Source organism: Salmo trutta, chromosome 8, assembly GCF_901001165.1.
Source record: "Salmo trutta chromosome 8, fSalTru1.1, whole genome shotgun sequence".
Lineage (NCBI taxonomy): Eukaryota > Metazoa > Chordata > Actinopteri > Salmoniformes > Salmonidae > Salmo > Salmo trutta.
The window spans coordinates 44024982-44038385 of NC_042964.1; the positions used below are offsets into that span (position 1 = coordinate 44024982).

At 40.3% G+C, this 13404-nt stretch overlaps 1 protein-coding gene across 1 annotated transcript in view; it reads left to right on the forward strand.

Moving 5' to 3' along the window:
- The window catches only part of LOC115197979 (immunoglobulin kappa light chain), a 28179-nt gene extending 15107 nt beyond the window's left edge, over positions 1-13072 (forward strand). The window contains exons 2-4 of the mRNA XM_029759639.1: positions 6719-6910; positions 10986-11102; positions 12484-13072. Of these exons, the coding sequence (XP_029615499.1) occupies positions 6719-6910; positions 10986-11102; positions 12484-12800 (626 nt within the window). The 3' untranslated portion in view covers positions 12801-13072. The remainder of the gene's footprint in view (positions 1-6718; positions 6911-10985; positions 11103-12483) is intronic.
- Positions 13073-13404: the final 332 nt, after the last annotated feature.

The window sequence follows — 13404 nt, forward strand, 5'->3', positions numbered from 1 at the left end:
GTAGTAGTTGTAACAGACCTTCTCCTCCTAATGTTATAGAGTAGTAGTAGTAACTGACTCTCTCCTCTCCTAATGTTATAGAGTAGCAGTAGTAGTAACTGACCCTCTCCTCTCCTAATGTTATAGAGTAGTAGTAGTAGTAACTGACTCTCTCCTCTCCTAATGTTATAGAGTAGTAGTATAACTGACCTCTCCTCTCCTGATGTTATAGAGTAGTAGTAACTGACTCTTCCTCTCCTAATGTTATAGAGTAGTAGTAGTAACTGACTCTCCTCTCCTAATGTTATAGAGTAGTAGTAGTAACTGACCTCTCCTCTTAATGTTATAGAGTAGTAGTAGTAACTGACCTCTCCTCTCCTAATGTTATAGAGTAGTAGTAGTAACTGACTCTCCTCTCCTAATGTTATAGAGTAGTAGTAGTAGTAACTGACCCTCTCCTCTCCTAATGTTATAGAGTAGTAGTAGTAACTGACCCTCTCCTCTCCTAATGTTATAGAGTAGTAGTAACTGACCCTCTCCTAATGTTATAGAGAAGTAGTAGTAGTAGAACTGACTCTCTCCTCTCCTGATATTATAGAGTAGTAGTAGTAACAGACCCTCTCCTCTCCTAATGTTATAGAGTAGTAGTAGTAACTGACACTCTCCCTCTCCCCCTAATGTTATAGAGTAGTAGTAGTAGTACTGACCCTCTCCTCTCCTAATGTTATAGAGTATAGTAGTAACTGAACCCTCTCCTCTCCTAATGTTATAGAGTAGTAGTAGTAACTGATACTCTCCCTCTCCTAATGTTATAGAGTAGTAGTAGTAGTAACGGCACCTCTCCTCTCCTAATGTTATAGAGTAGTAGTTAGTAGTACAGACCCTCTCCTCTCCTAATGTTATAGAGTAGTAGTAGTAACTGACACTCTCTCTCCTAATGTTATATAGTAGTAGTAGTGACTGACCCTCTCCTCTCCTGATGTTATAGAGTAGTAGTAACTGACTCTCTCCTCTCCTAATGTTATTTAGTAGTAGTGGTAGTAACTGACCCTCTCCTCTCCTAATGTTATAGAGTAGTAGTAGTAACTGACTCTCTCCTCTCCTAATGTTATAGAGTAGTAGTAGTAACTGACATTCTCCTCTCCTAATGTTATAGAGTAGTAGTAGTAGTAACTGACCCTCTCCTCTCCTAATGTTATAGAGTAGTAGTAGTAGTAACTGACCCTCTCCTCTCCTAATGTTATAGAGTAGTAGTAGTAACTGACCCTCTCCTCTCCTAATGTTATAGAGTAGTAGTAGTAACTGATACTCTCCTCTCCTAATGTTATAGAGTAGTAGTAGTAGTAACGGACTCTCTCCTCTCCTAATGTTATAGAGTAGTAGTAGTAGTAACAGACCCTCTCCTCTCCTAATGTTATAGAGTAGTAGTAGTAACTGACACTCTCCTCTCCTAATGTTATATAGTAGTAGTAGTGACTGACTCTCTCCTCTCCTGATGTTATAGAGTAGTAGTAACTGACTCTCTCCTCTCCTAATGTTATTGAGTAGTAGTGGTAGTAACTGACCCTCTCCTCTCCTAACGTTATAGAGTAGTAGTAGTAACTGACTCTCTCCTCTCCTAATGTTATAGAGTAGTAGTAGTAACTGATACTCTCCTCTCCTAATGTTATAGAGTAGTAGTAGTAGTAACTGACTCTCTCCTCTCTTAATGTTATAGAGTAGTAGTAGTAGTAACAGACCTTCTCCTCTCCTAATGTTATAGAGTAGTAGTAGTAACTGACCCTCTCCTCTCCTGATGTTATAGAGTAGTAGTAACTGACTCTCTCCTCTCCTAATGTTATAGAGTAGTTGTAGTAGTAACTGACCCTCTCCTCTCCTAATGTTATAGAGTAGTAGTAGTAACTGACTCTCTCCTCTCCTAATGTTATAGAGTAGTAGTAGTAACTGACCCTCTCCTCTCCTAATGTTATAGAGTAGTAGTAGTAACTGACACTCTCCTCTCCTAATGTTATAGAGTAGTAGTAGTAACTGACATTCTCCTCTCCTAATGTTATAGAGTAGTAGTAGTAGTAACTGACCCTCTCCTCTCCTAATGTTATAGAGTAGTAGTAGTTGTAACAGACCCTCTCCTCTCCTAATGTTATAGAGTAGTAGTAGTAACTGACACTCTCCTCTCCTAATGTTATAGAGTAGTAGTAGTAACTGACCCTCTCCTCTCCTAATGTTATAGAGTAGTAGTAGTAGTAACTGACCCTCTCCTCTCCTAATGTTATAGAGTAGTAGTAGTAATAACTGACCCTCTCCTCTCCTGATGTTATAGAGTAGTAGTAACTGACTCTCTCCTCTCCTAATGTTATAGAGTAGTAGTAGTAACTGATACTCTCCTCTCCTAATGTTATAGAGTAGTAGTAGTAGTAACTGACTCTCTCCTCTCTTAATGTTATAGAGTAGTAGTAGTAACTGACCCTCTCCTCTCCTAATGTTATAGAGTAGTAGTAGTAACTGATACTCTCCTCTCCTAATGTTATAGAGTAGTAGTAGTAGTAACGGACTCTCTCCTCTCCTAATGTTATAGAGTAGTAGTAGTAGTAACAGACCCTCTCCTCTCCTAATGTTATAGAGTAGTAGTAGTAACTGACACTCTCCTCTCCTAATGTTATATAGTAGTAGTAGTGACTGACCCTCTCCTCTCCTGATGTTATAGAGTAGTAGTAACTGACTCTCTCCTCTCCTAATGTTATTGAGTAGTAGTGGTAGTAACTGACCCTCTCCTCTCCTAATGTTATAGAGTAGTAGTAGTAACTGACTCTCTCCTCTCCTAATGTTATAGAGTAGTAGTAGTAACTGATACTCTCCTCTCCTAATGTTATAGAGTAGTAGTAGTAGTAACTGACTCTCTCCTCTCTTAATGTTATAGAGTAGTAGTAGTAGTAACAGACCTTCTCCTCTCCTAATGTTATAGAGTAGTAGTAGTAACTGACCCTCTCCTCTCCTGATGTTATAGAGTAGTAGTAACTGACTCTCTCCTCTCCTAATGTTATAGAGTAGTTGTAGTAGTAACTGACCCTCTCCTCTCCTAATGTTATAGAGTAGTAGTAGTAACTGACTCTCTCCTCTCCTAATGTTATAGAGTAGTAGTAGTAACTGACCCTCTCCTCTCCTAATGTTATAGAGTAGTAGTAGTAACTGACACTCTCCTCTCCTAATGTTATAGAGTAGTAGTAGTAACTGACATTCTCCTCTCCTAATGTTATAGAGTAGTAGTAGTAGTAACTGACCCTCTCCTCTCCTAATGTTATAGAGTAGTAGTAGTTGTAACAGACCCTCTCCTCTCCTAATGTTATAGAGTAGTAGTAGTAACTGACACTCTCCTCTCCTAATGTTATAGAGTAGCAGTAGTAACTGACCCTCTCCTCTCCTAATGTTATAGAGTAGTAGTAGTAGTAACTGACCCTCTCCTCTCCTAATGTTATAGAGTAGTAGTAGTAATAACTGACCCTCTCCTCTCCTGATGTTATAGAGTAGTAGTAACTGACTCTCTCCTCTCCTAATGTTATAGAGTAGTAGTAGTAACTGATACTCTCCTCTCCTAATGTTATAGAGTAGTAGTAGTAGTAACTGACTCTCTCCTCTCTTAATGTTATAGAGTAGTAGTAGTAACTGACCCTCTCCTCTCCTAATGTTATAGAGTAGTAGTAGTAACTGATACTCTCCTCTCCTAATGTTATAGAGTAGTAGTAGTAGTAACTGACCCTCTCCTCTCCTAATGTTATAGAGTAGTAGTAGTAACTGACCCTCTCCTCTCCTAATGTTATAGAGTAGTAGTAGTAACTGATACTCTCCTCTCCTAATGTTATAGAGAAGTAGTAGTAGTAACTGACTCTCTCCTCTCCTGATGTTATAGAGTAGTAGTAGTAGTAACAGACCCTCTCCTCTCCTAATGTTATAGAGTAGTAGTAGTAACTGACACTCTCCTCTCCTAATGTTATAGAGTAGTAGTAGTAGTAACTGACCCTCTCCTCTCCTAATGTTATAGAGTAGTAGTAGTAACTGACCCTCTCCTCTCCTAATGTTATAGAGTAGTAGTAGTAACTGATACTCTCCTCTCCTAATGTTATAGAGTAGTAGTAGTAGTAACGGACTCTCTCCTCTCCTAATGTTATAGAGTAGTAGTAGTAGTAACAGACCCTCTCCTCTCCTAATGTTATAGAGTAGTAGTAGTAACTGACACTCTCCTCTCCTAATGTTATATAGTAGTAGTAGTGAGTGACCCTCTCCTCTCCTGATGTTATAGAGTAGTAGTAACTGACTCTCTCCTCTCCTAATGTTATTTAGTAGTAGTGGTAGTAACTGACCCTCTCCTCTCCTAATGTTATAGAGTAGTAGTAGTAACTGACTCTCTCCTCTCCTAATGTTATAGAGTAGTAGTAGTAACTGACATTCTCCTCTCCTAATGTTATAGAGTAGTAGTAGTAGTAACTGACCCTCTCCTCTCCTAATGTTATAGAGTAGTAGTAGTTGTAACAGACCCTCTCCTCTCCTAATGTTATAGAGTAGTAGTAGTAACTGACACTCTCCTCTCCTAATGTTATAGAGTAGTAGTAGTAACTGACCCTCTCCTCTCCTAATGTTATAGAGTAGTAGTAGTAGTAACTGACCCTCTCCTCTCCTAATGTTATAGAGTAGTAGTAGTAATAACTGACCCTCTCCTCTCCTGATGTTATAGAGTAGTAGTAACTGACTCTCTCCTCTCCTAATGTTATAGAGTAGTAGTAGTAACTGATACTCTCCTCTCCTAATGTTATAGAGTAGTAGTAGTTGTAACAGACCCTCTCCTCTCCTAATGTTATAGAGTAGTAGTAGTAACTGACACTCTCCTCTCCTAATGTTATAGAGTAGTAGTAGTAACTGACCCTCTCCTCTCCTAATGTTATAGAGTAGTAGTAGTAGTAACTGACCCTCTCCTCTCCTAATGTTATAGAGTAGTAGTAGTAATAACTGACCCTCTCCTCTCCTGATGTTATAGAGTAGTAGTAACTGACTCTCTCCTCTCCTAATGTTATAGAGTAGTAGTAGTAACTGATACTCTCCTCTCCTAATGTTATAGAGTAGTAGTAGTAATAACTGACTCTCTCCTCTCTTAATGTTATAGAGTAGTAGTAGTAACTGACCCTCTCCTCTCCTAATGTTATAGAGTAGTAGTAGTAACTGATACTCTCCTCTCCTAATGTTATAGAGTAGTAGTAGTAGTAACTGACCCTCTCCTCTCCTAATGTTATAGAGTAGTAGTAGTAACTGACCCTCTCCTCTCCTAATGTTATAGAGTAGTAGTAGTAACTGATACTCTCCTCTCCTAATGTTATAGAGAAGTAGTAGTAGTAACTGACTCTCTCCTCTCCTAATGTTATAGAGTAGTAGTAGTAGTAACAGACCCTCTCCTCTCCTAATGTTATAGAGTAGTAGTAGTAACTGACACTCTCCTCTCCTAATGTTATAGAGTAGTAGTAGTAGTAACTGACTCTCTCCTTTCCTAATGTTATAGAGTAGTAGTAGTAGTAACTGACCCTCTCCTCTCCTAATGTTATAGAGTAGTAGTAGTAACTGACCCTCTCCTCTCCTAATGTTATAGAGTAGTAGTAGTAACTGATACTCTCCTCTCCTAATGTTATAGAGTAGTAGTAGTAGTAACGGACTCTCTCCTCTCCTAATGTTATAGAGTAGTAGTAGTAGTAACAGACCCTCTCCTCTCCTAATGTTATAGAGAATTAGTAGTAACTGACACTCTCCTCTCCTAATGTTATATAGTAGTAGTAGTGACTGACCCTCTCCTCTCCTGATGTTATAGAGTAGTAGTAGTAACTGACCCTCTCCTCTCCTAATGTTATAGAGTAGTAGTAGTAACTGACACTCTCCTCTCCTAATGTTATAGAGTAGTAGTAGTAACTGATACTCTCCTCTCCTAATGTTATAGAGTAGTAGTAGTAGTAACTGACTCTCTCCTCTCCTAATGTTATAGAGTAGTAGTAGTAACTGACTCTCTCCTCTCCTAATATTATAGAGTAGTTGTAGTAGTAACTGACCCTCTCCTCTCCTAATGTTATAGAGTAGTAGTAGTAACTGACCCTCTCCTCTCCTAATGTTATAGAGTAGTAGTAGTAACTGACCCTCTCCTCTCCTAATGTTATAGAGTAGTAGTAGTAACTGACACTCTCCTCTCCTAATGTTATAGAGTAGTAGTAGTAACTGACACTCTCCTCTCCTAATGTTATGGAGTAGTAGTAGTAACTGACCCTCTCCTCTCCTAATGTTATAGAGTAGTAGTAGTAACTGACCCTCTCCTCTCTCTTATGTTATAGAGTAGTAGTAGTAACTGACTCTCTCCTCTCCTAATGTTATAGAGTAGTAGTAGTAACTGACCCTCTCCTCTCCTAATGTTATAGAGTAGAAGTAGAAGTAACTGACCCTCTCCTCTCCTAATGTTATAGAGTAGTAGTAGTAGTAACTGACTCTCTCCTCTCCTAATGTTGTAGAGTAGTAGTAGTAGTAACTGACCCTCTCCTCTCCTAATGTTATAGAGCAGTAGTTGTAACTGACCCTCTCCTCTCCTCTCTTAATGTTATAGAGTAGTAGCTGACCCTCTCCTCTCTTCTCTCCTCCAGCTGGTCCTTCTGTCAGACCCACAGTGTCTTTGCTCCCCCCGTCCTCTGAGCAGCTCTCCTCTAGCGGCTACTCCCCACAGGGGGCAATGGTGAGCTGGGAGGTGGACGGGGAGGAGGTGATGGGGGAGTCCTGACCACCACAGAAGAAGAGAAGAGCAGCCGCTTCAGCATCCTGACCCTGAGCAAGGCACGTTGGGAAGAGGGAGGGGTGTACACCTGCAGGGTTGCCAACAACGATACCAGTGATTCGGCAGCCTTCCGGAGAAGTCACTGTAGTGTCTAGAGACAGGAGAAACCATTATAGAGGGCTAGAGAGTTCCCACGTGGCGCTATTGAAGAAAACATTAGTGTTTTTAGAGCTGAATGGTACAGCTGGAGTGATGTGTGCTAAATGATGTCATTTTGAGATTAAATAGTACATATGTTCTTTCCTATTGAGTTCAAATAAAGCCTGTTTTGATAAAAAATAAAAACAAAACAAGTTGATTTAATCATGATTCCAGTGATCACTGTCTCATGAATAGGCAGCACATTTCATACTAATTTATATCAATCAGCTTCTTTCATTATTTAGCATTGTAGCATATAGCTAATCTCATGATTTCAAACAGGGGTAAAAGGGCATCTGATCCAACAAATACTTTGCAATCATTTCTGCAACTGTATGATCCTGTTATACTGTAACACCAATACGAGTGATAATAATTAGTGATATTTGATAATTAACCTCTAAGATCTGCTGTCAGAACTCACACTGCTAAACAGTTACTTGCAATAACATATATATTTACAATGTTTAATTCCTAAAATGATTTTATTACATTTGAAGTTTTAGTAGTAGTTACCACTACAAACGGATGCTGGCACTAAGACGGCCCTCAACGATTTGTATAAGGCCATAAGCAAACAAGAAAATGCTCATCCAGAGACTGCGCTCCTAGTGGCCGGGGATGCTCGTCACATGTGGCAGGGCTTGCAAACTATTATAGACTACATTGGGAAGCACAGCCGAGAGGTGCCCAGCGACACGAGCCTACCAGACGAGCTACATAACTTCTATGCTTGCTTCGAGGCAAGCAACACTGAAGCATGCATGAGAGCATCAGCTGTTACACACAAATGTGTGATCACACTCTCCATAGCTGATGTGAGTAAGACCTTTAAACAGGTCAACATTCCCAAGGCCGCAGGGCCAGATGGATTAGCAGGACGTGTACTCCAAGCATGCGCTGACCAACTGGCAAGTGTCTTCACTGACATTTTGAACCTGTCCCTGACCGAGTCTGTAATACCAGCATGTTTCAAGCAGACCACCATGGTTCCTGTGCCCAAGAACATCAAGATAACCTGCCTAAATTACTATCAAGCCGTAGCACTCACGTCTGAAGCTTTTAATGGCTGGTCATGGCTCACATCAACACCATCATCCCAGAAACCCTAGACCCACTCCAATTTGCATACCGCCCCAACAGATGCACAGATGATACAATCTCCATTGCACCTCACACTGCCCCTTCCCCCCTGGACAAAAGGAACACCTACATGAGAACACTATTCACTGACTACAGCTCAGCGTTCAACCCCATACTGCCCTTGAAGCTCATCACTATGCTAAGGAACCTGAGACTAAACAACTCCCTCTGCATCTGGATCCTGGACTTCCTGATGTGCCGCCCCCAGGTGGTAAGGGTAGGTAACAACACATCTGCCACGCTGATACTCAACACAGGGGCACCTAAGGGGTGCGTGCTCAGTCCCCAGCTGTACTCCCTGTTCACCCATGACTGCATGGCCAAGCACGACTCCAACACCAGAATTAAGTTTGACGACGACACAACAGCCTGATCATTGACAATGATGAGACAGCCAATAGGGAAGAGGTCAGAGACCTGGCCGTGTGGTGCCAGGATAACAACCTCTCCCTCAACGTGATCAAGACAAAGGAGATGATTGTGGACTACAGGAAAAGGAGGACAGAGCACACCAGCATTCTCATCGACGGGGCTGCAGTGGAGCAGGTTGAGACAAACAAACTATCATGTTCCAAACACACCAAGACAGTCATGAAGAGGGCATAACAATGCCTATTCCCCATTCGGAGACTGAAAAGATTTGGCATGGGTCCTCAGATCCACAAAAAGTTCTACAACTGCACCATCGAGAGCATCTTGAGTGGTTGTATGGCAACTGCTCGTCCTCCGACCGCAAGGCACTACAGAGGGTAGTGCTTACGGCCCAGTACATCACTGTAGCCAAACTTCCTGCCATCCAGGACCTCTATACCAGGCAGTGTTAGAGGAAGGCCCAAAAAATTGCCAAAGACTTCATCCATCCTAGTCATAGACTGTTCTTTCTGCTTCCTCATGACAAGCGGTATCGATGCTCCCCGGACTATTTGCATTATTCCCCCCCACCCCCATTTTTACGCTGCTGCTACTCTCTGTTTATTATCCACGCATAGTCACTTTACTTCTACCTACATGTACATACTACCTCAATTACCTCAACTAACCGGTGCCCCCGCACATTGACTCTTTACCGGTCCCCATGTATATAGCATCACTACAGTTATTTTATTGTTGCTCCTTAATTATTTGTTATTTTCTATTTTATTTATTTAAAAAATTAAACTGCATTGTTGGTTAAGGGCTTGTAAGTAAGCATTTCACTGTAAGGTGATCATGAGAACGGTGAGGAATCAGTCCAGAACTACACAGGATGATCTTGTCAATGATCTAAAGGCAGCTGGGACCATAGTCACCTAGAAAACAATTGGTAACACATTACGCCGTGAAGGACTGAAATCCTGCAGCGCCCGCAAGGTCTCACTGCTCAAGAAAGCACATATACATGCTCGTCTGAAGTTTGCCAATGAACATCTATTCAGATTCAGAGGACAACTGGGTGAAAGTGTTGTGGTCAGATGAGACCAAAATGGAGCTATTTGGCATCAACTCAACTCGCCATGTTTGGAGGAGGAGGAATGCTGCCTATGACCCCAAGACTACCATCCCCACCGTCAAACATGGAGGTGGAAACATTATGCTTTGGGGGTGTTTTTCTGCTAAGGGGACAGGACAACTTCACCGCATCAAAGGGACAATGGACGGGGCCATGTACCGTCAAATCTTGGGTGAGAACCTCCTTCCCTCAGCCAGGGCATTGAAAATGGGTTGTGGATGGGTATTCTAGCATGACAATGACCCAAAACACACGGCCAAGGCAACAAAGGAGTGGCTCAAGAAGAAGCACATTAAGGTCCCAGAGTGGCCTAGCCAGTCTCCAGACCTTAATCCCATAGAAAATCTGTGGAGGGAGCTGAAGGTTCGAGTTGCCAAACGTCAGCCTCGAAACCTTAATGACTTTGGAGAAGATCTGCAAAGAGGAGTGGGACAAAATCCCTCCTGAGATGTGTGCAAACCTGGTGGCCAACTACAAGAAACGTCTGACCTCTGTGATTGCCAACAAGTGTTTTGCCACCAAGTACTAAGTCATGTTTTGCAGAGGGGTCAAATACTTATTTCCCTCATTAAAATGCAAATCATTTTATAACATTTTTGACATGCGTTTTTCTGGATTTTTTTGTTGTTATTCTGTCTCTCACTGTTCAAATAAACCTACCATTAAAATTGTAGACTGATCATTTCTTTGTCAGTGGGCAAACGTACAAAATCAGCAGGGGATCAAATAGTTTTTTCCCTCACTGTACATCAACACATTTTTCACCTTATCGACACATATAACACATTTTTCACCAAAATCGTGACCTTTCAGTTACTGGCCCAACACTCTAACCGCTAGCTACCTGCTGCCCCTTTAATAACATCAAACAGCAACTGCTTACTCAGATAACTAATGTATGGCAACTTTTATGTCACACCACCATTATATTTTGATTCTGATGATGATCAGATATAATGAACTGTCTGTTCACTCATGCTTGGTCTCTCATATAAGTTCCTCTAATCAGTTAGTGAACACTTCTCTAAACTAAAGCTGGTAGGATTCCTCTGGTAGTGTTGTCTGTCCTCTGTGACTTTACCACCACTGTTAAATCTGAGATCAACATGTTTAATAAAGGAATATACAACATGGATCACTATCACTACTGCTGCTGCTGTTGTGTTTCATATGGACAAAATGGAGGAATACTAGCAACACTGATCTAATGCTGGACTGTACCTCCAGACTAGGAGAACACCTGATACACAGAGGAAGGAAAAAGGACTAATATCTGGATTTAAGATACAATTCATATTTGTATTATTTAGAAACAGCTAATATGAAGTGTTTGTTCTACCTGTAAGATGTTAAAGTGTGTTAGTGTTGATTATGAGTCTGTATGAGTGATCTTCACTGTAACAGCTGCAGCATCACAACACAGAGAAGTTTTTGTACCAGCAGTAATAGTGATTGTATCATTGTGGAGGACTTTTGGTGGTGGCACCAGACTTGATGTTGGAAGTAAGTAAACAACATAATGTACCGTTTTGTTCACCTTTTGATGTCGTGAGTCAATATCTCTATTCATTTTGTCTTGATATTCAGGATTTTTAAAAAAAATACGTTTTTTTATGATATTTTGAAAAATACACAAGGCCTTTCACGTACTATGGCCAATTTTAATATACATGTTATTACATCTAATCAAATTTGACTTATAGTTTTTTAAGATTAAAGTGATTAGCCTACATCTTAGATTAGGTGTATGAATAAACATATTGCGCCTTGTAAGAAACGTAGTAAAGTAGGTTTCTGTTCAATGTTAAGGAAAACTAAATAAAAAACACTTTATTTAAAATTGAATAGATTAAATCATTTCTGTAAAGTATTCATACCATAGTAGAGTTAGATATTTGAACCACAGTCTAAAGAAATTCAGCTTGCCCAATGGTCAGGAGGTTTTTGTACCAGCAGTAATAGGGATTGTATCACTGTGGTACACTTTTGGTAGCGGCACCAGACTTGATGTTGGAAGTAAGTAACAAGCTCTCTTGTTATTTCTTTCTGATTACATTTTTTTGTATTTTACTTTCTTAAACTCTGTCTCCATGAAAATATTTTTTCTATTACTTTCGACGAAGCCTTCTCTCAAATAACATTTTATTTAACCAAAATGTTAAAATGTAGGTGTTTATTTATATGTCTGGTTTGATGGATTGCAGAGTATAATACTGGTATGATAACTATTTACAAATATTGGATATAGTTGTTGCATTGTGTATTACTGTTTGTGTCAAATTTGAGATCTTTCACTCTTAAATATTTTTGGTTAAATTTTGCTTTTGACTGAGCCTTCTTTCAAACAACATTTTATTGAATCAAGATGATAAATTGTAAGTTTATTTATGTCTGGTTTGTATGATTGCGGACCATAACTTAATTCTGGTAAATAACTATTTAATAGTATCGTAAATAATATTCCTCATTGTTGCATTGTATTCATGGTAGACTTCACTGTTCGTGTGAAGACAAAGGGTCTCAGTTATGGTTGTAACTGACTTCATAATCCAACATGGTTGATATGTGATGAAATACTATGAATATGAGTAGGCTATTCTGATCAGATCCATTCCTAAACAATATCTGTATAACATGTATAACTGACACCATATGACTAGTAACTCTAGTTATTTTACCACTTTATACTTGTTTGGTTCATAAATCTGCTGTATCATATTACTTTAGTGTTTCCTCCACATATTCTAAACAATCTAAGTCATACATTCATATTTAGAGGGCATTTCCAATTCACTCTATTTTGATGTATACTTTGCTGAAGATAATCTCTTGCTGTAGCTGTACTTGATGTAGTTACTTAGTTGATGTGTTCTGCTTGTTCCAGGTAACAGTGCCCCCACCCTCACCGTCCTGCCCCCCTCTAGTGAGGAGCTGTCCAGTACAACAACAGCCACACTGACGTGTCTGGCCAACAAGGGCTTCCCCTCAGACTGGACCTTGAGCTGGAAAGTGGACGGGACCAGCAAGAAGCAGGAGGCCAATCCTGGGGTCCTGGAGAAGGATGGTCTGTACAGCTGGAGCAGCACCCTGATTCTCACTGCCCAGGAGTGGACCAAGGCAGGAGAGGTGACCTGTGAAGCCCAGCAGAAATCCCAGACTCCAGTCACCAAGACCTTGAGTAGGGCTGACTGTTCTGGGTAGGACCCCTCAGTCACACACCCCTGTGGAGAGAGGTTGCTGGTTCCTCTGCTTTGACTCTGTTCTGAGATCAGATGTTCTCTGTCTTATTGATCACTGACATGTAGACTAACAGGGGGCTTTGCTTGAGTTCATGTATCAATCCTCTCTGTAGACTGAGGTTGAATCAGTGTTAGATGTGATGTGTTCTGTTTTATTACTATTAGATACTGTAGGAATGTTTGCTTTGATGATTTGATAAATAGATGAAAATAAAGATTTCCCTTTGGAACACATATTTCTGTTGTCTCTTTTAATAATTAGACTGCAGTCTTAAATGTTGTTGAATGGTATAGAAAAGTATTCATAAAGCCTGATTCACAGTTTCTTTGAAAACTATCAGACCTAAATGTCATTGCTTAGTTATTTATGTTCTCACTTGAAACCACATTGTCATCAACCACTAGTTCATAATAACACAAGATGCTACAATGTTAACAGATTAACAGGAGAGGTCTAGATACTACAATGTTAACAGATTAACAGGAGAGGTCTAGATACTACAATGTTAACAGATTAACAGGAGAGGTCTAGATACTACAATGTTAACAGATTAACAGGAGAGGTC